Source organism: Aquarana catesbeiana, linkage group LG02, assembly GCF_042186555.1.
Source record: "Aquarana catesbeiana isolate 2022-GZ linkage group LG02, ASM4218655v1, whole genome shotgun sequence".
Lineage (NCBI taxonomy): Eukaryota > Metazoa > Chordata > Amphibia > Anura > Ranidae > Aquarana > Aquarana catesbeiana.
The window spans coordinates 642962148-642986009 of NC_133325.1; the positions used below are offsets into that span (position 1 = coordinate 642962148).

The 23862-nt window shown below is 43.1% G+C and overlaps 1 protein-coding gene across 1 annotated transcript in view; it reads right to left on the reverse strand.

Annotated features, from left to right (window-relative positions):
- The window catches only part of MAP3K15 (mitogen-activated protein kinase kinase kinase 15), a 268377-nt gene that overhangs the window by 173277 nt on the left and 71238 nt on the right, over nucleotides 1-23862 (reverse strand). The window contains exons 2-3 of the mRNA XM_073616468.1: nucleotides 12331-12470; nucleotides 4118-4141 (exon numbers count right to left, since the gene is read on the reverse strand). Coding sequence (XP_073472569.1) covers nucleotides 4118-4141; nucleotides 12331-12470 — 164 coding nt within the window. The remainder of the gene's footprint in view (nucleotides 1-4117; nucleotides 4142-12330; nucleotides 12471-23862) is intronic.

Sequence of the window (23862 nt, forward strand, 5' to 3'; positions counted from 1 at the left end):
GATCGGATAGCAGACGGTCCGTTTACATCTGACCACCCATAGAGGAAAGCGAGCTGTGTCCGTGTCTGCTCTACATCAACGGAGCAGACACAGACCTGCCATCCACCTGCTCAGTGGGGATCAGCGGAGAGATCCCCTGCTGAGCAGGCAGATCTGCTGGCAGAATCCGCCAGTGTGAAAAAGCCCTAAAAAGTCAGAAATGGCAGCACCCACACACCTGTCTTTACAGGTTATTTTTTACATACAAACAGGGGATGATATAGTAAAACTGGAGAGTGCAAAATGTGGTGCAGCTCTGCCTACAGGAGAAACCAATCCACTTTCAGGTTTTTTGTCAAAGCTTATTGAACAAGCTGAAGTTAGAAGCTGATTGGCTATCATGCACAGCTGCACCAGATTTTGCACTCTCCAGTTTTAATAAATCAACTGCACAAAAATCAAACCAATAAAATAAGCAATACTCTTCAGCACCATAAAATATTATGTCATAGATATCCTCTCCAAGTTCTCCATCTTGTTGGTATGGCATAATGCAACATTCTGAATCCTTATATTCTAGCCAGTGTGAAGCTTTGGATAAACCATACAGTTACTACAGTCAAGTGACTGTACCCTGGATGATAATTACAATATAACCAAACCAGAATAGTGAAGAGGCAGATGAGAATCCATCAGCCTGTAAGTGGCTAATGAGGTGGCAATCCTTGAAATTGAGTGCACTTTAAGCTTCTAAATTTTTTGTACTCCTATTTTATTTGACAGGTATAACTCCTGTTTCTTATTTCTTGGCATTGTCTCAATAATCAGCTATCTATATTTACAGATCGCAAACAGAATTTTATGAATTGTGACCACTGACCAATCTTTTTAGCTGAGCATATCACTGGCGTCACTGCTAATATCGTTGGGCTGAGAATGGTTATAACAACTAGTAACATAACATGACACAGAGGTCCAGGACCATGAGCGGGACATATTTAGTTTCATGTCTCTGGGTGTATGTGTAGTAGATTTAACACACTACAAAAAGTATAAAAAGATATCCCGAATGGGCTCTTTTTGGCCTAATTAATTTCCCTGGCATTAAAGGGGCTGCAAGCAACTGCTTACTATCTTATCCCGTGGCATGGAAGACTATTTTACATAAGTGGAGCTACCCAGAACCAACTACTATTTATTTATGGTAAATTATGCTACAGTTTTCACATGGATGGGTGAAGACCTACCATCATAAGGAATTACGGATTTAAAATTTCTTCAACATTTGGGAATCTTTCATTCAAACCTTGCCAGTGGAAACTCTATAATGCAATGCTTTCAACATGCTCAATGATATCTACTCAGCCTTCTAGCCAATGATCCTCCAATTGACATTCCACACCTCCCTTAAATTGAATTGTACGTGTTAATCTAAAAATGGAGGCATCCTTCTCTTCCTTTTGCTTTCTACTTACTAGTCTGACCGCCATTCATTCAAATGTTTCCTATTGTACACCACGAGACCCAGCACTGCTAGGTCTCTCTCAACTTATACTAACATACTGTGTATTATATTTCTTGATTTGACTTGTTGGCCAAATGTTGTAGCCATTGTTCTTCCACAGTAAAAAAAAAGATATAGCTACTAGTAGTTATGCACCTTCAACTGGAATGGATGTTTTGATCCTCCTCCAGGCAGCTTCTTCAGCTGCTTGGTAAAACTGTCTGAATTGACCAACAAATATCTAGCTGCGTATGGTCAGCTTCAGTCGGTACAAGAAAGAAAGAGAAAGGAAGATGAGGTACAACAAGGAGTATCATATTTTTTCGACAAATCCAATTTCAGTTTCTTTTTTTCAGATCTATGTATGATGAATTCTGGTTAGTTTCTATGGCCTACTCTATATCACTTTGCATTTTGGCCTCTGGTTTAACCACTTCAGCTCCAGAAGGTTTACCCCCCCCCTTCCTGACCAGGCCATTTTTTTACTTTAACCACTTCAATACCAGGCACTTTCGCCCCTTCCCGCCCAGGACAATTTTCAGCTTTCAGCTCTGTCGCACTTTGAATGACAGTTGCACGGTCATGCTACACTGTACCCAAACTAAATTTTTATAATTTTGTTCCCACAAATAGAGCTTTCTTTTGGTGGTATTTGATCACCTCTGTGGTTTTTATTTTTTGCTAACCAAACTAAAAAAGAACAAAATTTTTGAAAAAAAAAAAAAGTTTTTCTTCGTTTCGGTTATAAAATGTTGTTTTCTCCTTCACTGACGGGAACTGATGAGGCGCCACTGATGGGCACTGATGAGTTGGCACTGATCAGGTGGCACTGATGGGCACTGATGAGGATGCACTATGTAGAATTGATGGGCACTGATAGGCGGCACTGATATGCAGCACTGATGGGCACCAATAGGCGGCACTCATATGCAGCACTGATGGGCACTGATAGGCGGCACTGATAGGCACTAACTAGCGGTACTGATGGACACTGACAGGCAGCTGTGATGGGCACTAACAGGCGGCACTGATTGGCAGATAGACGGTACTGATAGGCACTGACAGGTCGCACTGATGGGCAGCACTGATGTTGAGGTACTGACAGGTTTTACTGCTGGGCACTGAGATGGGCACTGACTGGCACTGATTGGCACTGTGAGCTGTGTTTTTATGGGGCACTGACTGACAGCTTATGGGCACATTTTAAAAGGTGTTGTGGCACATCTGAGGGGGCTGTGCTGATAATCAATGTGCTGATTATCAACACAGACCCCCCTCTGACAGGGAGAGACGCCGATCGGCTCTCCCTGTCAGCGCGAACCGAGAAATGCCGTTTACCGGCAACTTCCTGGTTCACGCAATGATCAGCTGTGACTGGTCACAGCTGATCACGTCGTAAGAAGCTTATCACGATCGGAGATGCGGGGTGTCAGACTGACACGCAGCACCTCGGATGCGCGCCGACATGTTATCCTGCTGGATGTCATATGATGCCCAGTCAGGATAACAGAACCACATTCCGGCCGTCATTCTGCATACGGCGGGCGGGAAGTGGTTAACAATTGCACGGCCGTGTGAAGCTGTACCAAAATAAAATGTTTGTCCTTTTTTTCCACAAATAGAGCTTTCTTTTGGTGGTATTTGATCACCTCTGTGGTTTTTATTTTTTGCACTATAAACAAAAAAAGACAATTTTGAAAAAAAAAAAAATATTTTTTACTTTCTGCTATAAAACATAACCAATACCAATAAAAAAAATGTAAAAAATCTAATTTCTTCATCAATTTAGGCCAATATGTATTCTGCTACATACTTGTGGTAAAAAAAATCCCAATAAGCGTATATTGATTGGTTTGCACAAAAGTTATAGCGTCTACAAACTATGGGATATTATTTTTTTATTTTTTTTACTAGTAATGGCGGCGATCAGCGCCTTTTAGCGGGACTTCGATATTGTAGCGGACAAATCAGACACCTAACTGACACTTTTGACACTTTTTGGGGACCATGAACACTAATACAGTGATCAGTGCTAAAAAATATGCACTGTCACTTTACTAATGACATGAATGGGAAAGGGTTAACATCAGGGGCGATCAACGGGTTAAATGTATGCTTAAGTTATGCTTACTAACTGTGGGGGTGGTGCTTTGACTAGGGGAAGGCAAAGATCCGGGTTCCTGCTAAGCAGAAACACATGATTAGTACCTTCTCCTCTGACAGAACAACAATCTGCCTTGTTTACAGGCAGATTGACGTTCTGCCTCTTTACTGTGTAATTGGTGGGCACCGGTGGACATCAAGTGTATAATCTCAGCAGGAGTTGGTCGCCGCGGCGCACACGCGAGCCCCAGACCTGGAAGTGTCAGATTGCCTACTAGGTATGTGATCTGCCACAGAGCAGCCGCCCTGCCGCAGTAAATTTACATGGGGCAGTCCGCAAGCGGTTAAAGAGTAAGCCAGTGAGTGTTAGATAAAAGGAATTATTTGAAGATAGTACTGACTAATATGAATATGCTTACATGCATACAAATAAAGACCAAAAATGACACAGAGAAAAAGAAAATAATATAATACACGATGCATAAAAGTAACACACAGTATATAAGAAATAAAAAAAAGTTTAATACTCACAGTGTTCTTCTGGGCCACCATATCCTACAATAAAATACATTAAATCGTTAATTAAATGATTACTGCCATAAATTCTGATTTCTGTCATGGCTAAGAGAAAAGAACAACAATAATTTCCATGGACAACTGCTCCAGCCTCCTTCACTCCACAAAGTACTAAGTAATTACATACTGATTAGAGGGGCAGTGAGATTTACACAATCATAGTTTATCAAATTGAAATAAGACATTGAATGAGCATTCTTCCTGCTTTTTACCACTCCACTTGAGGGCAGATTTCACAATTTTCAACTTTATCATTCTCTAGCGTCCAAAAAGTTAAAGATTCCAGAGAAGAGATCTCAAAATAATCTGTGTTGCCCAGCTCCTATTGTCTGTGACATTGGTAGATTTTCTTTACTGATTAATGTTGACACCTGGCCCCCGTCTCTTCTCACCAGAATTTTATACATAAGGGGATGATTTACTAAAACTAGAGAGTGCAAAATTTGGTGCAGCTCTGCATAGAAACCAATCAGCTTCCATGTTTTATTCTAAAAGCTTAATTGAAGAAGCCAAAGTTATAAGTTGATTGGCTACCATGCACAGCTGCCCCAGATTCTGAGTGCTCCAGTTCTAGTAAATCTCCCCCAAAAAGTGTGATTGGGTGACAACACCGCTCAGCCCAAGGTACATCTAAAGGATCCTGTATGATAGTCTAAACAGGTCTCACATCTAGTTACTGTGTGAATATGGCATTGATAGAAAATGCAATTGCACTGGAGTCACACCAGCATGTGGAATCACTCCTTGTCTAGCTCCTGGTACAGTCCCCTATATATCATGACAGCTTGGTTAAGCTGGTGACCATCCAGAATGTTGAAATGTGACCTTAAAGCAGTTATTAAGGCTTAATATGTTTTTCTAAATTATTAAACATGGTATACTTACCTGCTCTGTGCAATGGTATTGCACAGAGTGGCCCTGAACCTCCTCTTCTGGGGTCGCCCTCTGGCGCTCTCAGCTCCAACTCTTCTATGTGTTCCCCCACAAGATATATGTGGGTGCACATGTGCGGGTGCGCTCAGCGTCCAAAGACACACACAGCACGGAGCAGTCCTGCCCCCTTCTCCATCCTCATAGGATTTGGTTGACAGCAGCAGGAGCCAATGGCTTCCGCTACTGCCTCTGTGACCTATGAGGAGAGGAACAGAGACCAGCACCACTGCAGACGGGCACAGCACTGGATTGAGATTGGACTCAGGTAACTATATAGGGAGGTGGGGGTATGATAAAACTACTGGGACATTTTTGCAGGGAATGCATTAAGGTAAAAAAATGTCTTGCCTTTAGAACCACTTTAATTTAGAGTGGTCAAGTCTGTTAATGACCAGGATCTAAAATGATTTACACTATAAAGCCTCGTGCACACGGTACAATTGTTGGCCAACCGAGTGTCTGATTTTTGTCAAAAGGGCGTGTGCCACGATCTTGTCTTGCATACTAACGGTACACAATTGTCGTGCAACAAACACAAACGTAGTGACGTACTACAAGGTATTTCAGCTCTTGAGCACCACCCTTTGGGCCCCTTCTGCTAATTTTGTGTTTGGTGAGCACTGATTCCGAGCATGCGTGTTTGTACTTTCGATTTTTGTGTGACGGATTTGTGTACTGATCATACGAAAATCTGACGTCAACCCATTGTCCACCAAAAATTTACTAGACTGTCATTCAACATTTGTTGGGCGAAAGTTGGACAACAATCTTCAAAAGGAAAGTAAAACGGTAAGATTTTAGGACAACAGTCTGTCAACAGACAATCCCCTGCCAACAATCGTACCGTGTGTACGAGGCTTAAGGCATCCTTCTGTGACAAACGTGGGTGTCAGATCCCTGCCCTCCTCGCTAACTTGCAACGAAAGACCGGCCAACCTCACACCACGCTGTCACTTACGTAACAATGCCACTCTCAGCTGCGCCCAGCACAAAGATTTTCCAGATTGCGGGACCACAATCTAGGTGCAAGCAGCCTGAGAGTGATTGTCACTGGGCTAATTACACAATTAACCCTTTAACTGCAACCACCCCCGTTTAAAAGACCGAGCCGGGGGAGACTCGTAATTTTAGCAATACCAATTATAATTTTAGAATAAGCGTCTGCCACACACACTGCCACCACAGACAGGTCTGCTCAGAGTCTTACTCTACAACAGTAGCGCCCTTCAAGAGGCAGGTTCGTTTTATAGCTTGCATTAAGAGCTTTAGAGACAAGGTTAACACTTTTCAACATAAGAGTTTATTATGAAAAGGTCAAGGTTGGTGCAAATAAAATATTTACAGAAAAAAGATGTTTCAAAGATAAAGACAATATACAGCCACAAAGCAATAAGGTAGAATTGGGAAGAAAGAATACTTGCAATTAATGTCCAAGGGTTGATCAGAGTTCGATCGATGAGCTAGGTAATCGGTTCTTGACTTGGCAGATGTTTCTTCTTGGATGGTAAAAGGAGAACTGCCCGTTGTCTTGGCATCTCCTGTTTTCTGTCAAATCAAAGGGGGTGTTGACAGTGACCAGTAACCAATCGTCTGGTCATCTGGTTTAGGGGTTGGTTGCTGGGAGGTGTCTACACTCATGACCACGTCCCAGGTAGATTTTGTAATACATATTCATATATCTGCATCTATAGTGTTTACAGACTCCAAATAGCCATATTATTATTCAACTTGAGATTTCCTTCAAAACAAGTCTAAACATGCCATCTCTATAATGTATAGCCTGCTTTGGAGGAATAAGTGGTCCCAGGGGTTTCCCATATGACCTGACATAGGGGTGTCTGGACTTGAAACGTTCCATATTATCTGAGGAAACTAAATATGTCCAGATTATGGCTGTGCTATTACTAAGTCAGAAGTTAGGAACACATGCTGAAATTTCATACTTATAAGTTGGAGGTGTATTCAGACAATTTACAACCGGGGCCTGTTAGGTCTCTGAATGGGGAGGGTGACAGTTTTACGACAGGCCTGAACACTGCCCTTACAACAAATGTTTTCTACTGACCTAACCTGGTTCTGTTTTCTCTGTTGAGATAACCTTTTCTGTTGAACTTAAAAAGCTTTGAATTCCTAAGACAAGGAAGGAGGGAGGAGGGAGTTCAGATTTCTCGGTGAGGTTACATGGTTAGCCAAACTGTCATGGCTACTTCCACACAAGATGGCAGCTAGCTACAGCTTTTCATGTCCCGTACGTGATATCGTTACACCTTCCTCAACCATTTTACCTCAGAAGGACCCCCCCCCATTCCCCCTCAAAATAATCTTCAGGTCTTGATGAACACTTAGGGGCCTGTCACACAGGCGTTCAGTCTTGATCCATCTGTCAGTTTTTCAAACGGATCCAGACTGAACCATAATGTATAGAAACCAAAACGTGTATCGCTGAATGAAAGACACACCTTCAAACTAATGAGGTGAAGAGCTAGTGCTCTAAATACAATTTAACCAAAAAAGAAGAACACAGATAAAATGTCCATCATTGGAAGAGATTGAATAAATAAAAGTCTGTGAGCATAGAGACTCTACTAGTCACCACTTGTGAGTGATGTGTAAAGTACCATCACCAGAGTATAGCCATAAAAGTCTTAGAAAGATGATGCACAGCTGGTTCCTAAGTAGTCCCACATATATATGTTGAATAATGCGTGGATGGACCAACTCTTAAACATCACACCACAGTGTCTAAAAAATGTGCAATTCCCTCAGCCAGTGAAGATGGGGGCTTACCGGAGGGTTTGAACCCAGGACAGTATATACTGTGAGGGTCAAACCGGCTTTTATTGCTCACTAGCAATAGGGGGAAGACCTTGACAGCCTGAAGATGAAGGGATCACAGGGGGCTTCAAAGACGTGTCTTCTCCAAATGTAACGATGGATCTCCCCACATATGGCTCATACAGGATAGAAAAAGGGCCACATAGTGTGATACCGTAAACAACGTATTTTATTGTAAAAAGAAATACACTTACATTTTAAGATGATAAAAAGCGCTTGTACATAAAAAGAAGGCGGCAGTGGAATCCTCCCGATGCGTTTCATCTAACAAGACTTCGTCCAGGGGTACCCTCCACTGCAGCCTTACTCCCTAATATAGGTACTGTAATCCTCATGATGTGACTCCAGCCCATTCAATTCCGTAGATTGGCACTTCCGGGTTGCCCAAAATGGCGGACCCGCGTGCGTTCCAAGCCTCAATTTCATGGGTGTACTATGCGTTCCACCTCCCAGTGTTGTGGCCCAATATTCCCAATATACCAAATATTAATAAGGTTCCTATTAGTATAGTGTAACAAGGGTGATCTTAAATTATATGTCCGCTTATATCTGGTGCTAAAAGTATTGATTGTCTCCTAGTATGTACGGAGACGAATCCCGGCAAATCCCGCGATATGACGTCATGACGTCACGACGCGGGAACGGAAGTGCGCTTCTATGAGCCTCGTTCTAAAATGGCCTTTAGGGCTAAATGTGGAGATAGATGTCAACGCTTTTCTAGATCAATCATAGGGTATAGAGTCTATGGTTTGCTGGTACATCTGTATGTTTCGATTGTAAGTAGGTTCTATATTGGATAGTAACCACAGATGTGAATTATGTATACCTATGTGAATCAAGTTCATTGAATTCCCTGTACTTAGGATGCTGTATGTGTTACATACATATGCAGCGTTTTATATTTTCAAATTTCACATATTTTATATATAACCTGGTTATGTTCACCCGGCTATCTATATAGCCAGATTTTTTGTCCAGATTATCTATGATTTCAATTTATTAAAACGGGAATATAGAGAACATACACCCATATATATGGGGACATATTTGGGTTAACTCTCATTATTTCCCATAGTTATTAGGACCGAGCAGTTGAAGTGCCTTAACATGTATTTTCATTTTTTAAACTGAACAAAAAATAAAAATATGTGTCTCTCTTATGAGTAATTGTGTCGATACATCTTTAAGCGTGTGAAGCTGCACTTGCCGGTTGTATGGCGCGCGGTGGAACGCACGCTTCCGGTTAACCTACCAAAACTGGAACGCAAGCTATTTTAGATCGAGGCTTATCTCAACATGCTTCCGCACTGAGAACTTCCGGCCAACCACTGTTGGAACGCAAGCCATTTTAGAACGAGGCTCATAGAAGCGCACTTCCGTTCCCGCGTCGTGACGTCATGACGTCATATCGCGGGATTTGCCGGGATTCGTCTCTGTACATACTAGGAGACAATCAATACTTTTAGCACCAGATATAAGCGGACATATAATTTAAGATCACCCTTGTTACTCTATACTCATAGGAACCTTATTAATATTTGGTATATTGGGAATATTGGGCCACAACACTGGGAGGTGGAACGCATAGTACACCCATGAAATTGAGGCTTGGAACGCACGTGGGTCCGCCATTTTGGGCAACCCGGAAGTGCCAATCTACGGAATTGAATGGGCTGGAGTCACATCATGAGGATTACAGTACCTATATTAGGGAGTCAGGCTGCAGTGGAGGGTACCCCTGGACGAAGTCTTGTTAGACGAAACGCGTCGGGAGGATTCCACTGCCGCCTTCTTTTTATGTACAATCGCTTTTTATCATCTTAAAATGTAAGTGTATTTCTTTTTACAATAAAATACGTTGTTTACGGTATCACACTATGTGGCCCTTTTTCTATCCTGTATGAGCCATATGTGGGGAGATCCATCGTTACATTTGGATAAGACACGTCTTTGAAGCCCCCTGTGATCCTTTCATCTTCAGGCTGTCAAGGTCTTCCCCCTATTGCTAGTGAGCAACAAAAGCCGGTTTGACCCTCACAGTATATATTGTCCTGGGTTCAAACCCTCCGGTAAGCCCCCATCTTCACTGGCTGAGGGAATTGCACATTTTTTAGACACTGTGGTGTGATGTTTAAGAGTTGGTCCATCCACGCATTATTCAACATATATATGTGGGACTACTTAGGAACCAGCTGTGCATCATCTTTCTAAGACTTTTATGGCTATACGCTGGTGATGGTACTTTACACATCACTCACAAGTGGTGACTAGTAGAGTCTCTATGCTCACGGACTTTTATTTATATTCAATCTCTTCCAATGATGGACATTTTATCTGTGTTCTTCTTTTTTGGTTAAATTGTATTTAGAGCACTAGCTCTTCACCTCATTAGTTTGAAGGTGTGTCTTTCATTCAGCGCTACACGTTTTGGTTTCTATTGATTTGTTTGGCAATTATTCTATTTGCGGTGTTAGCGGCTTACCATTTGGAGCAAGCGCAATTTTACTACTGGTGTGGTTTTGGTGAACCATAATGTATGTCTATGGGTGGGCGGATGTAAAAGAATGGTCATCTATTTACAACCGCCTAAATCCGAGTCTATTCAGGTTCTTATTTTTAAATGGAACAAGACTGCATCCTCTTCAGCTTGGACAGATCTGAAGGGATGTAAACTGATGTAAACGGATACCGTCCATTTACGTCCATTCTGTTTGTGTCTGTTTTTAGGCAATAAACATTTTTTGTTTATATTTTTATCACCTATGAATAATTTCTGCAACAACGGAAGAAAAAAAAAAAAAAAAAGGTGCAAAAACAGATGTAAATTGATTTAAACTGAACTGAACCGAAGTGCAAGCTGATGTGAACTGAACTGAATACGGATGTGCAAACTGAATCCGTATTCATCAGTGTTTGATGACGCCCATGTGACAGGACCCTCACTAAGGGCCAGTTTAACCCAGAACGTGGTGTGTGAAACTCATGTTTCATGCGCGTTTCCCACATGGCATTTAAAACGCACTGCAGTTGCGATCTGCAGCGGGTTTCAATATTAAAGTATAAGTTCACCTTTGTAAAAATAATATTATTTAAATGCATGTCTTTTTTGCAGGTAAAAAAATGTGCATTTCTTATTTTTTTTACTATGAGCCCGCAAAGCATTGCACCTTCGATCAGCAGATGGTGGGTGCACTGCAGATAGTCTTTGTAAGCTGTCTGCTTGTACCTTGTATGAACAGGCAGTTACACTCTGACAGGAAGACTCAATGTACTACCTAGAGTGCTAAACAGTGCTCACTGGCAGTTCACTGAGAACTACAACCGTAAAGACTGACGGTACTTGTAGTTTTCACATTCACAAATTCCCAGCTCACTGTCAAAACAGGGCACCGAGAAGGGGATGTTACAAAAGGTGAACTTTAAGTTAATGACACTCCAAACCCAGGTTTCAAACACAGTGCATTTGCCCTCACTGAATCTCATGGTAGAGTACAGATGCGATCTGGTTGCAGTGAGTTTCCAAGTACTGCATGCACTACTTTTGGTGCGGTGCCAATTTCAGCCCATTCAAAATTAATAGGTTGAAATTGCACCGCATAGAACGTCATATGAATTGCCTTGCGATTCCCGGTGTGCACATCCCTAAAACGGATTTAGTGTAAGTCAATGAAGAAACGCCTCCTATATTGGTGATTAGTAGGAAGAATGCCACCTTGAAGTTGTGGTTAGAATGTCACTCCTACATTCAGCTTAAAATAACAATCGTGTCATGCTGCTGGTTTTGCCAAGTGGTGTTGGCCCTGGAACTATGCAGGCACCTTCAAATGGGAGGTCAATATGCCATAACTCAAAAAACCCCCAGCAAGCACTGGAGGAACCCTAGAACTCTGGTTGAGAAGAGCTGTCATAAGACTTAAAGGAGTTGTAAAGGCAGAAGGTGTTTTATCTTAATGCATTCTATGCATTAAGATAAAACACCTTCTGTGTGTAGCAGCCCCCCCAGCACCCCCCTAATTACCTACCTGAGTCCCTTCTCTCTCCAGTGAAGTCCACAATTACCTCAGCCAACCAGGACACTCTTCGTGAGACAGAGCAGCGACGCCATTGGCTCCCGCAGCTGTCAATCAAAGTCAGTCAGCCAATCATGGGAGAGAGGGGGTGGGGCTAGTTCAGGGCTCCATCTCTGAATGGATACACGGAGCTCTGACTCGGCTTGGGTGCCCCCTGTAGCAAGATGCTGGCTGAGGGGCACTCAAAGGAGGGAGGGGCCAGGAGCAGCAAAGAGGGACCCAAGAACAGGAGGATCTGGGCTGCTCTGTTCAAAACCAACTGCATTGAGCAGGTAAGTATTTTATTTTTTAAACAAGCCTTTACAATCACTTTAATGAATTATTTATTACCTTGAGGGATAATGATGTATCAGGGTCTGTATCATGATAAATAATAACATTATTTGCCATGTCAAAACTTTCTCGAACTCCAAGATGGTAAAAAAGAGAGGGTTGTCTTCCTACGTCGCTCATGTCCACCACAGCAACATCTATATAAAAATAGAAGAGAACAACAATTTTTTTACTATACCATAACAATTTAAGTGGAGTTTATTGATTTTTTTTCATGATTTAGAATATGTACATTGATGTGCAAGCTGAGGATCCTGGTGGCTTATTATTTTGATTTACATTTATGGCAATCTGCTAAATTTTATTTTAAAAATTTGACTGGAGCAGCTCTTAAGGGAGCATAGGATGTTTACTTAGCAAAGTGATGCTGTGCTTACCCCAATCATTAATTCAAATAAGATTACAAAATCCTTTTTTTTTCTTTCCTTGCACATAATTAGGCATTCTTTGCATAGTGAATGTCACCTATCTTCAGCCCATACACTAAGCTAAGTAAAAATTCACTTACCAAACTGAACGTGCTCAGCCCCTTTTAAACGACCCCACTAAATGTACTTTTTTTAGGTCTCTTTCACACAGGCAACAGACTACCACCCTTTTAAAAAATGATTGGAGTACTTTTCAAACCATGGTTGATAGGCCATCTACAGGCATTCAGGATATCTCCAATTGATCCCCAAGGGGATTTTTTTTCTATCCCAGTGGGGACTTTTCACTGAGCTACTGCAAATAACATAGCCATGTTTGTCCCATGATTGCAACATGGTCACAATGACAGCCATTTTCTATTTTATTAAAGACTGACATCCAGATTGAACGTGTTGATAAGATACATTATATCTGGTGATAAGCAATGACATACAGTGCCTTGAAAAAGTATTCATACCCTTTCAAATTGTCCACATTTTGCCACGTTGGAACCAAAAACATAAATGTATTTTATTGGGATTTTATGTGATAGACTAACACAAAGTGGTACATTATTGTGAAGTGGAAGGAAAATGATAAATGGTTTTCCAAATTTTTCACAAATAAAGATCTGAAAATTGTGGTGTGTATTTGTATTCAGACCCCTTTACTCTGATACCCCTACCTAAAATCTAGTGGAACCAACTGCCTTCAGAAGTCACCTAATTAGTAAATAGAGTCCACCTGAGTGTAATTTAATCTCAGTATAAATACAGCTGTCCCGTGAAGCCCTCAGAGGTTTGTTAGAGAACCTTAGTGAGCAAACAGCATCATGAAGGCCAAGGAACACACCAGACAGGTCAGGGATAACATTGTGGTAAAGCTTGAGGCTGAGTTCACACTAGTCCGATGTGAATTGCAGCTCCAGTTTCCCTGCAAAGATAAAAATTATTCATTCAGCAGTTTGTTGTAGCTGCGGATCAGCTGACCAGGGAGAGGGGGGAGGTGTAGGAGGGGGGAATTCCTGTCCTGTGAATCAGATGTGTTCCCATTAAAGATTATGTGCCTGCAATTCGCACCGCACTGCCTAGAAAACGCACACGTTTTTGTGCAATGCGGAGTGCTGATGCAACGCACATATGTGACCCAGACCCATTGAAAAGAATATATTTTCAAATGTTCTGCGAATTGGATGTGGTGTAAGCCACATCCAATTCGCATATGTGTGAAGCCAGCCTAAAGCAGGGTTATGCTATAAAAACATATCCCAAGCTTTGAACATCTCATGGAGCACTGTTCAATCCATCATCTGAAAATAGAAAGAGTATGGCACAACTGCAAATCTACCAAGACATGGCCGTCCACCTAAACTTACAGGCCGGGCAAGGAGAACATTAATCAGAGAAGCAGCAAAGAGGCCCATGGTTACTCTGGAAGAACTGCAGAGATCCACAGCTCAGGTGGGAGAATCCGTCCACAGGACAACTATTAGTCGTGTACTTCACAAATCTAGCCTTTATGGAAGAGTGGCAAGAAGAAAGCCATTGCTGAAAAAAAGCCATAAGAAGTGCCCTCTGAGGGACACATGTGGAAGAAGGTGCTCTGGTCAGATGAGACCAACATTTAACTTTTTGGCATAAAAGCAAAATGCTATGTGTCGAAAAACAGACACATCACCCTGAGCACATCACCCCCACCATGAAACGTGGTGGTGGCACAATAATGTTGTGGGCATGCTTTTCATCAGCAGGGACAGGGAAGCTAGTCAGAGTTGATAGGAAGAGTGATGGGGCCAAATACAGGGCATTCTTAGACAAAAACCTGTTAAGAGTCTGCAAAAGACTTGACTGGGGTGGAAGTTCACCTTCCAGCAGGACAATAACCCTAAACCTACAGCCAGAGCTACAATGGAATAGTTTAGAGCAAAGCATATTCATGTGTTAGAATAGCCCAGTCAAAGTCCAGACCTAAATTCAATTGAGAATCTGTTTTAGGACTTGAAAATTGCTGTTCACATATGCTCTCCATCCAATTTGACAGAGCTTGAGCTATTTTGCAAAGAAGAATGGGCAAAATGTCACTCTCTAGATGTGCAAATCTGGTAGAGACATACCCAAAAAAGACTTGCAGCTGTAATTGCAGTGAAAGGTGGTTCTACAAAGTATTGAGGGGGGCTGAATACAAATGCACGCCACACTTTTCACATATTTATTTGTAAAACATTTGGAAAACCATTTATCATTTTCCTTCCACTTCACAATTATGTGCCACTTTGTGTTAGTCTATTACAAAAATCCCAATAAAATACATTTTAATTTTTGGTTGTAACATGACAAAATGTGGAAAATGTGATACAAGGGGTGTGAGAGCCTATGCATTGTGGAGATATTCGTCGGAGAGCTGAAATTGATCTCAATAGAGCCGCCTACCCCATATGTTCCTAAACTTATTCCCAGAGACACCCATCATTTTTGAAATGCATGACTGCACCAGTCCATTACTCTCGTCATTTGCACTGCTGTATAGTACATGGCAGGATCTGGGAATCCCATCCTTTCCCTGAGTTTGGATCTTAGTAGGATAACTCTGTTATTACAGGATGCTTAACCCTATATAAGCCATATAAATTTGACAAACACCTCCCATACCGATCTGATGAAGGCTTGAGGATGCTGATAGGTAATTTTGAAAAAGGTATAAGAGGTGAGGCATTATGTTCATTTTTAGAACATTACACCTACAAACCAAGAGAAGGTCAGTGTTTTCCACTTCTTCAGGTCAACATTTAGAGAGGCTAGTAATGGCATATAGTTCAGTTTGAGGAGAAGGTTAAGATTCAAAGAAATTTTGGTTCCTAAATATTGAATGGTCTGTGTGACTCAACAATATGGGAAACCTGGTTTAGGGAAGGAAGCACAGAAGCAGAAAGGGATACAGTGAGGGTTTCCGAATTTTGCAAGTTCACTTCAAAATTGGACAGGGAGCCATATGTACAGAGCTCCTTCAAAAGAGTCAGAATTGAAGTGGGAGGGCCATTGATGTAAAAAAGAGGCTACAACCTTGTGATAGTAGCCACTAGTTTGTAGTCCCCTAAAGGTCAGGTTTCACCTTATGTGTTGCAGAAATGGTTCTAGCGTGAGCACAAAAATCAATGGGGAAAGAGGGTGCCATTGTGAATGGCTAGTGGGTTGCATTCAAAACCATTGATTCTAACAGTGGTTGATGGAGTGGAATAAAGGGCAACTATTCAAGATCAACTAGATGTGGGCAACCCTACACACTTTAGGGTTTCGCTAAGAAAGTCCCAGTCCATTCTGTCAAAAGCCTTTTCGGCGTCAGTGGACAGGAGTAACAAAAGCAACAATGGAGTGTTTTTTTCCTTTGCAATAACAATTAAAGTTCTTATATAATTATTTCTAGATTCTGTGGATTGGCTAAATTCTGCTTGACCTCAAGAGTTGATACTCTGAAGTAGAGATGCACGATCCTGGCTAAAATGAGAATCAATTTTTTTGCTTAGAATAAAGATCACGATTCTCTCGGCATAACATCATCTTTCATCATCTTTCACATTAAACAGTAAAATTAGCCCAATTTTTTTGTATAGTTTTTTTTTTAATTCATTACAGTGAATTTTGTCCAAATAATTGCGTCTGAAAGACCACTGCGCAAATACAGTGTGACATAAAATATTGAAACATTCGCCATTTTATTCTCTAGGATCTCTGCTAATATATATATATATATATATATATATATATATATATATATATATATATAGGGGACGGAAAGTATTCAGACCCCCTTAAATTTTTCACTCTTTGTTATATTGCAACCATTTACTAAAATCATATAACCACTTGCTTACTGGGCACTTAAACCCGCCTCCTGCCCAGACCAATTTTCAGCTTTCAGCGCTGACACACTTTGAATGACAATTGCGTGGTCATACAATATTGTACCCAAATAAAATTTGGGTATTTTTTTCCCACAAATAGCGCTTTCTTTTGGTGGTATTTAATTACAGCTGGAATTTTTATTTTTTGCTAAACAAACAAAAAAAAATGGAAAATTTTGAAAAAAAAATCATGTTTAGTAGTTTGTTATAAAATTTTGCAAACAGCTAATTTTTCTCCTTCATTGATATGGGCTGATGAGGCGGCACTGGTGGGCACTGATAGGCTGCACTGGTGGGCACTGATAGGCTGCACTGATGGGCACTGATAGGCACAGTTAAGGTGGCACTGATAGGCACAGATAAGGTGGCACTGATGGGGACAGATAAGGAAGTACTGATGGGCACAGATAAGGCGGCACTGATGGCCACTGATAAGATGGTACTGATGGGCCCTAATGGGTGGCACGGATGGGTGGCACTGATGGGGGGCACTGATGTGTGGCACGGATGGGTGGCACTGATGGGCACTGATAGGTACCACTGATAGATGGCACTGATGGGCACCGATAGGTGGCACTGATGGGCACTGATGGGCACTGGTAGGTGACACTGATGGGCACTGATAGGTGGCACTGATGTGCAGCACTGTTGTTGAGGCACTGATTGTGGGCACTGATGGGCGGCACTGTGGGCACTGATGGGTGGTGCTGGTGGGCACTGGTAGGCAGCACTGTTGCCTATTGCTAAGTGGCACTGGCAGGGGGCACAGGTGGGCACTGATGATCTGGGGGCAGCTTGCCGTGATCGGGACTGATGTCCCTCTCACAGTTGCCTGTGATCGCTTTTTTTTTTTCTCCTCATGCTGTCAGCGCAAGGAGAAAAATTAGCCGATTACCGGATCTGTTGACATCACATGATCAGCTGTCATTGGCTGACAGATCACGTGGTAAGGGGTCGGGATCCCTTACTCCACATGATCATCACATGACATGACATCACATGATCAGCTGTCATTGGCTGACAGCTGATCACGTGGTAAGGGGTCGGGATCCCTTACTCGGGACCCCTTATTCCGATCTGTGATCCAGCGAGTCTCAGACTCGCTGGATCACAGAGCGTGCCGCGCGTGCCCTGCAAGGGGCGTACAGGCCGCTCGGGCACGAGACTACGTCAATAGACGTAGTCCCAGCAAAGCAGGTCCACGCTGTAGCCGTCATTCGGCTATAGCGCGGATCTGAACTGGTTACGTTTATTTTTTTTCCTCATTAATGTACACACAGCACCCCATATTCACAGAAAAACACATAATTGTTGACATTTTTGCAGATTTATTAAAAAAGAAAAACTGAAATATAACATGGTCCTAAATATTCAGACCCTTTGCTGTGACACTCTATATACACTATAGTTAACTCAGGTGCTGTCCATTTCTGATCATCCTTGAGATGGTTCTACACCTTCATTTGAGTCCAGCTGTGTTTGATTATACTAATTGGACTTGATTAGGAAAGCCACACACCTGTCTATATAAGACCTTACAGTGCATGTCAGAGAAAATAAGAATCATGAGGTCAAAGGAACTGCCTGAAGAGCTCAGAGACAGAATTGTGGCAAGGCACAGATCTGGCCAAGGTTACAAAAAAATTTCTGCTGCACTTAAGGTTCCTAAGAGCACAGTGGCCTCCATAATCCTTAAAGACGTTGGGACGACCAGAACCCTTCCTAGAGCTGGGAAGAACCCAAAGATCACTGTCGCTGAGCTCCAGAGATGCAGTCGGGAGAAGGGAGAAAGTTGTAGAAAGTCAATCATCACTGCAGCCCTCCACCAGTTGGGGCTTTATGGCAGAGTGGCCGACGGATACCTCTCCACAGTCCAAGACACATGAAAGCCCGCATGGAGTTTGCTAAAAAAACACCCAAAGGACTCCAAGATGGTGAAAAATAAGATTCTCTGGTCTGATGAGACCAAGATAGAACTTTTTGGCCTTAATTCTAAGCGGTATGTGTGGAGAAAACCAGGCACTGCTCATCACCTGTCCAATACAGTCCCAACAGTGAAGCGTGGTGGTGGCAGCATCATGCTGTGGGGGTGTTTTTCAGCTGCAGGGACAGGACGACTGGTTGCAATCGAGGGAAAGGTGAATGCGGCCAAGTACAGGGATATCCTGGACGAAAACCTTCTCCAGAGTGCTCAGGACCTCAGACTGGGCCGAAGGTTTACCTTCCAACAAGACAATGACCCTAAGCACACAGCTAAAATAACGAAGGAGTTGGTTCACAACAACTTCGTGACTGTTCTTGAAAGGCCCAGCCAGAGCCCTGACTTAAACCCAATTGAGCATCTCTGGAGAGACCTAAAAATGGCTGCCCACCAACGTTTACCATCCAACCTGACAGAACTAGAGAGGATCTGCAAGGAGGAATGGCAGAGGATCCCTAAATCCAGGTGTGAAAAACTTGTTGCATCTTTCCCAAAAAGACTCATGGCTGTATTAGATCAAAAGGGTGCTTCTACTAAATACTGAACAAAGGGTCTAAGGTATATGATGTTTGGGGGTTCCAAGTAATTTTCTAGCAAAAAATACTGATTTTAACTTGTAAGCAAAAAGTGTCAGAAAAAGGTTTAAGGTCCTTTCATACGAGACGGATCCGAGATGATCCGCCCCGTGAACATCCATTTGCTCAGCGGGGATCGCTCCGTGGATCCCCGCTGAGCAGGCAGATGACAGGTCCGTCGCAACCTGTCACAGTGCCGCTCTCCCCTATGGGGGATCGGATGACGACAGACCGTAGAGTCCGTCGTCACCGATCCGATAACGGATGGAAAAGTAGGTTTTTCCTCCGTTACACTTTTTCGGATCGGAGCGGGTCGGATGTCAGCGGACATGTCACCGCTGACATCCGACGCTCCATAGATGTCTATGGAGGGTCCGCTCAGGTCCGCCTAAAAAACTGACAGGCGGACCTGATCGTCCGTCTGAAAGAGGCCCAAGTCTTTAAAAGTGAAGTATGTTTTTTTTTTTTTTTTAGATTCATACTTACCTAGGTGGATGCAGCATCAGACCGATGCTGCATCTCTCCCTCACCACCTCTTCACAAGAACCGAGCCACCGAACATCACCGATGGCTCGGTTCTCTTACCCCCCCGAGCGGAGAGCTACTGACTGTCAGTCAGCATCTCTCCTGCTCTTCTCCTCCACGCTCATTGGAGCGCTGAGCTGTGGAAGGGTGGGGAGCAGCTGTCTCAGCGGCTTGCAGAGAGGCTGAGATTGCCATCAGTCCAGGCAGCTGGCGGATCCAGACTTCCGAAGTCTGGATTCCAGTGACATCAGCGGAGAGTGGACTTCAGACCGCTCTCCACTGAAAACGAGTCACAAGAGTACAAAACGAATTGCACTCCTGTGACCCATAGGAGAAGCCCAGCCTAAAAAGCTCAGGCTGGACTTCTCCTTTAAGTGGTTAAACTGACCTCATTTACAGACCGAAGTTCATCCCTTTGATCCAAGAACGAAATGTTACCGTATATACTTGAGTATAAGCTGTCCCGAGTATAAGCCAAGGCACCTAATTTACCACATAAAACTGGGAAAACTTATTGACTCGAGTATAAGCCTAGGGTGAGAAATGCAGCAACTACTGTAAGTGGAAAAGAGGGTCAACAATGTCCATCTGCAGCTGCATACCTCACAGTGTCTATTGCATACCTCACTGTGTGTATTGCATACCTCACTGTGTCTACTGGATACCTCACTGTGTCCATTGCAGCCTCCCTGTCCATTGCAGCCTCCTTGTCCATTGCAGCCTCCCTGTGCAGATCTGCCTACCTCACTGTGTCCATTGCAGCCTCCCTGTCCATTGCAGCCTCCCTGTGCAGATCTGCCTACCTCACTGTGTCCATTGCAGCCTCCCTGTCCATTGCAGCCTCCCTGTCCATTGCAGCCTCCCTGTGCAGATCTGCCTACCTCACTGTGTCCATTGCAGCCTCCCTGTCCATTGCAGCCTCCCTGTCCATTGCAGCCTCCCTGTGCAGATCTGCCTACCTCACTGTGTCCATTGCAGCCTTTCTGTGCCGATCTGCAAGCTCTCTGTGTCCTCTCTGTGTCCATTGCAGCGTTCCTGTGCCGATCTGCAAGCTCTCTGTGTCCTCTCTGTGACCATTGCAGCCTTCCTGTGCCGATCTGCAAGCTCTCTGTGTCCTCTCTGTGTCCATTGCAGCCTTCCTGTGCCGATCTGCAAGCTTTCTGTGTCCTCTTTGTGTCCATTGCAGCCTTCCTGTGCCGATCTGCAAGCTTTCTGTGTCCTCTCTGTGTCCATTGCAGCCTTCCTGTGCCGATCTGCAAGCTTTCTGTGTCCTCTTTGTGTCCATTGCAGCCTTCCTGTGCCGATCTGCAAGCTTTCTGTGTCCTCTCTGTGTCCATTGCAGCCTTCCTGTGCCGATCTGCAAGCTCTCTGTGTCCTCTCTGTGTCCATTGCAGCCTTCCTGTGCCGATCTGCAAGCTTTCTGTGTCCTCTTTGTGTCCATTGCAGCCTTCCTGTGCCGATCTGCAAGCTCTCTGTGGGGTATTGCCGTTTAAATGTAGCGGTGAGCGGTCGGGATGTCCCCCTGATCGTTCTGCATACCTGATCAGCGTGTCATGCAGGTCAGACGGCGGCCATTCCAGTGTACAAAATCCGCGCCTCCTCCTCGTCCTCGTCTGTGATAGGCAGAACACTTATTTTCCCAGCAATCAGTGTTCAGCCTATCACGGACATCCTCTCATCCTCGTACGTGGATGCCGTCTGTCTGCATGACGCGCTGATCAGGTAGGCAGACGGCAGTGACTCGAGTATAAGCCGAGCTGCACACTTTCAGCACAAAAAAATGTGCTGAAAAACTCGGCTTATACTCGAGTATATACGGTTTTGTTTATAGTTATCTATGATGTTGAGATAAACTTGGCAGGCTGCCTGAATTTTTTTTTGTCAGCTATCAGAAATGAGCAGAGAAATGCTGTTTTAAGATCGGGAGGGGGGTAGAATCCTGCTTTTGATTCTTTAACGACTAATCGTGCAGCTCTACTGTGAAGTAGTAAACTAATTCTAATTGTAAGGCTCTTTGCCAACAGCTTGATGTCACAATTTAAGAGGGGACACCTGAAATATTGTCCCGTAAAAGACCTGGTGGGAGAGTATGACTGTCTGTAATGGTGTTAAAAGTCTTCCGTTAAATAAAGGAGAGTTAGGACTGTGTGAAGTTTAACTTAAGTGTTATAGTAGGCAATCGTGAGGACATCAGGGCTGGGAGCTTTGCCTGGGGAATCAGCTAGGGCTCTAGCTAGTTCTTTAGTTGTGATGGGTCCCATTGACTTTAATGGGAGAGTTTGACAAGTGGTGCTACCTTTCAACTTGACACACTAAATAAAGCTGGCCATAGGTGGGTTGTTCTTTTCAATTTGCCAGCCGGCTGATCAGAAAAGAACTAAACAGATTCCCTCATTCACCCATTTGAAGTGGATAAAGGAATCCTCGCTGCTGCGCTATTGAATTCTGACCGCAGTGGAGTCCTACTGTCAGAATACACTAATCAGCTCTGCAGCCGATTGACTACAAGCGCTGATCGAATTAAAACATACCAACATTCCCATTGAAGAGAAGTTAAAGAGGAACTGCAGTCTGCTCACATAATTTGTAATAAAAAAAACATATTTGCCATTCTGAAGCTTCCCTCTAACCACTGTGCATATTATTTTATATATACTGTGATTCTGTACTTGCCAAATATGCTGCAGAAATCTCCCTCCACTGAGTCTGGCTGCATTCATTTTACCTGTGGGCAGCTGAAGCTGCTGCCTGTTCTCTTACTGGATTTACACAGACACACAGAGGCACACCTCCAGCTCTGCAGCCCTGCAGCTCTCATTGGCCCTCTTAGGACTCTTCCCCCTCCCTTCCTGGCAAACTCTCATGAGAGTTAGAGAGAGAGCTGTGTATGATGCCACAAGCCTAGGCATTTTACCAGACAAGAAACAGTAAGTGTATAAGGTATTTACAGGCAGAAAAAAATGTTTTACTATCCAAAGTTAAAACAACAAGGGCATAGGAATTAATAGATGGAAAGATGAAAAAAATGAGTGAAAGGTCCGCTTTAATTATTAGATCGACTCCTCCTGAATGGGAATGGCCATAGATGGAACGAAATCTGACTGGTCCCTGCTGAACCAGCCAAATTTTGATCATCTATTGCCAGCTTAAAATGTCCACACCACAAAGTAAAGCATCACAGCTGCAGCAATGTGAGCTCACCCCTCGAGCCATCTAGTTGCCATGTAAATTTGGGAGTAGGTGACCGGGGGTGAGGGTCGGTAAAAACATAGATCAAGAGCCTGTTTTAACCTCACATTGTGTCATTTCTTACGTTAAACATTGAATTATTTGTTGCAAATAATGAATGCCAATTTATTATACATACTGATGTGTGCTGTGTTTTGAGCTGGCTTGAAGCCTTTTGCCTATAGGCATCATAGTTAGTAGGAACAAGCATCTTTCAAATAACAAAACAAACCACGATCCAGTAAAAATCACTGCTGAAAGAAACTGCTAAATTAACATTTGACTCATTCTGGTTTTGCAGCGCACCATAAATAGATTTATTTCCCTTGAGAAAAATGTCTGTTATGCTTCCCAACAAATTTTACAGACAGGATGAAAGCAATGCGAATGAATTGGAATTTCAAAGGAAATCTGTTCTGAGAGAAATATGGAGGCTGTCATGGCTAACTTCTGAAATACTACTTGCCTGGCTGCTCTGCTGCTTCATTGGCTGCATTTTAAAGTTACCCACCTAGAATAAGTACAAAGATAATTAGTTCTGACTTCACTGGCTGAATTCCACATTAGTATTTGGGCAGTATGCACCCGGGGACGAACTCCCAGAATGCAGAAGAACCATGCAATGTGGTTGCAGTGAGTTTCCAAAAGAAGTGCATATAATACTTTTGGTGCTGTGCAGTGCGATTTCAGCCCGTTCTAAATGAATGGGCTAAAATTGCAACGCAGGAAACTGAATGTGAATTGCACAAGAACGCACAGTATGAACCAGCCCTAACTATAGAAGAGACAAGTCAGGTCACCAGCCTATCTGTGCTGTCTGCCACAACTGTGTACATCTCAGGTATGGATAGACAGAAGTATAAAACTGTTTTACATTTTTCTAGAGTATGAAAAATTTCTTCAGTATTTTTATT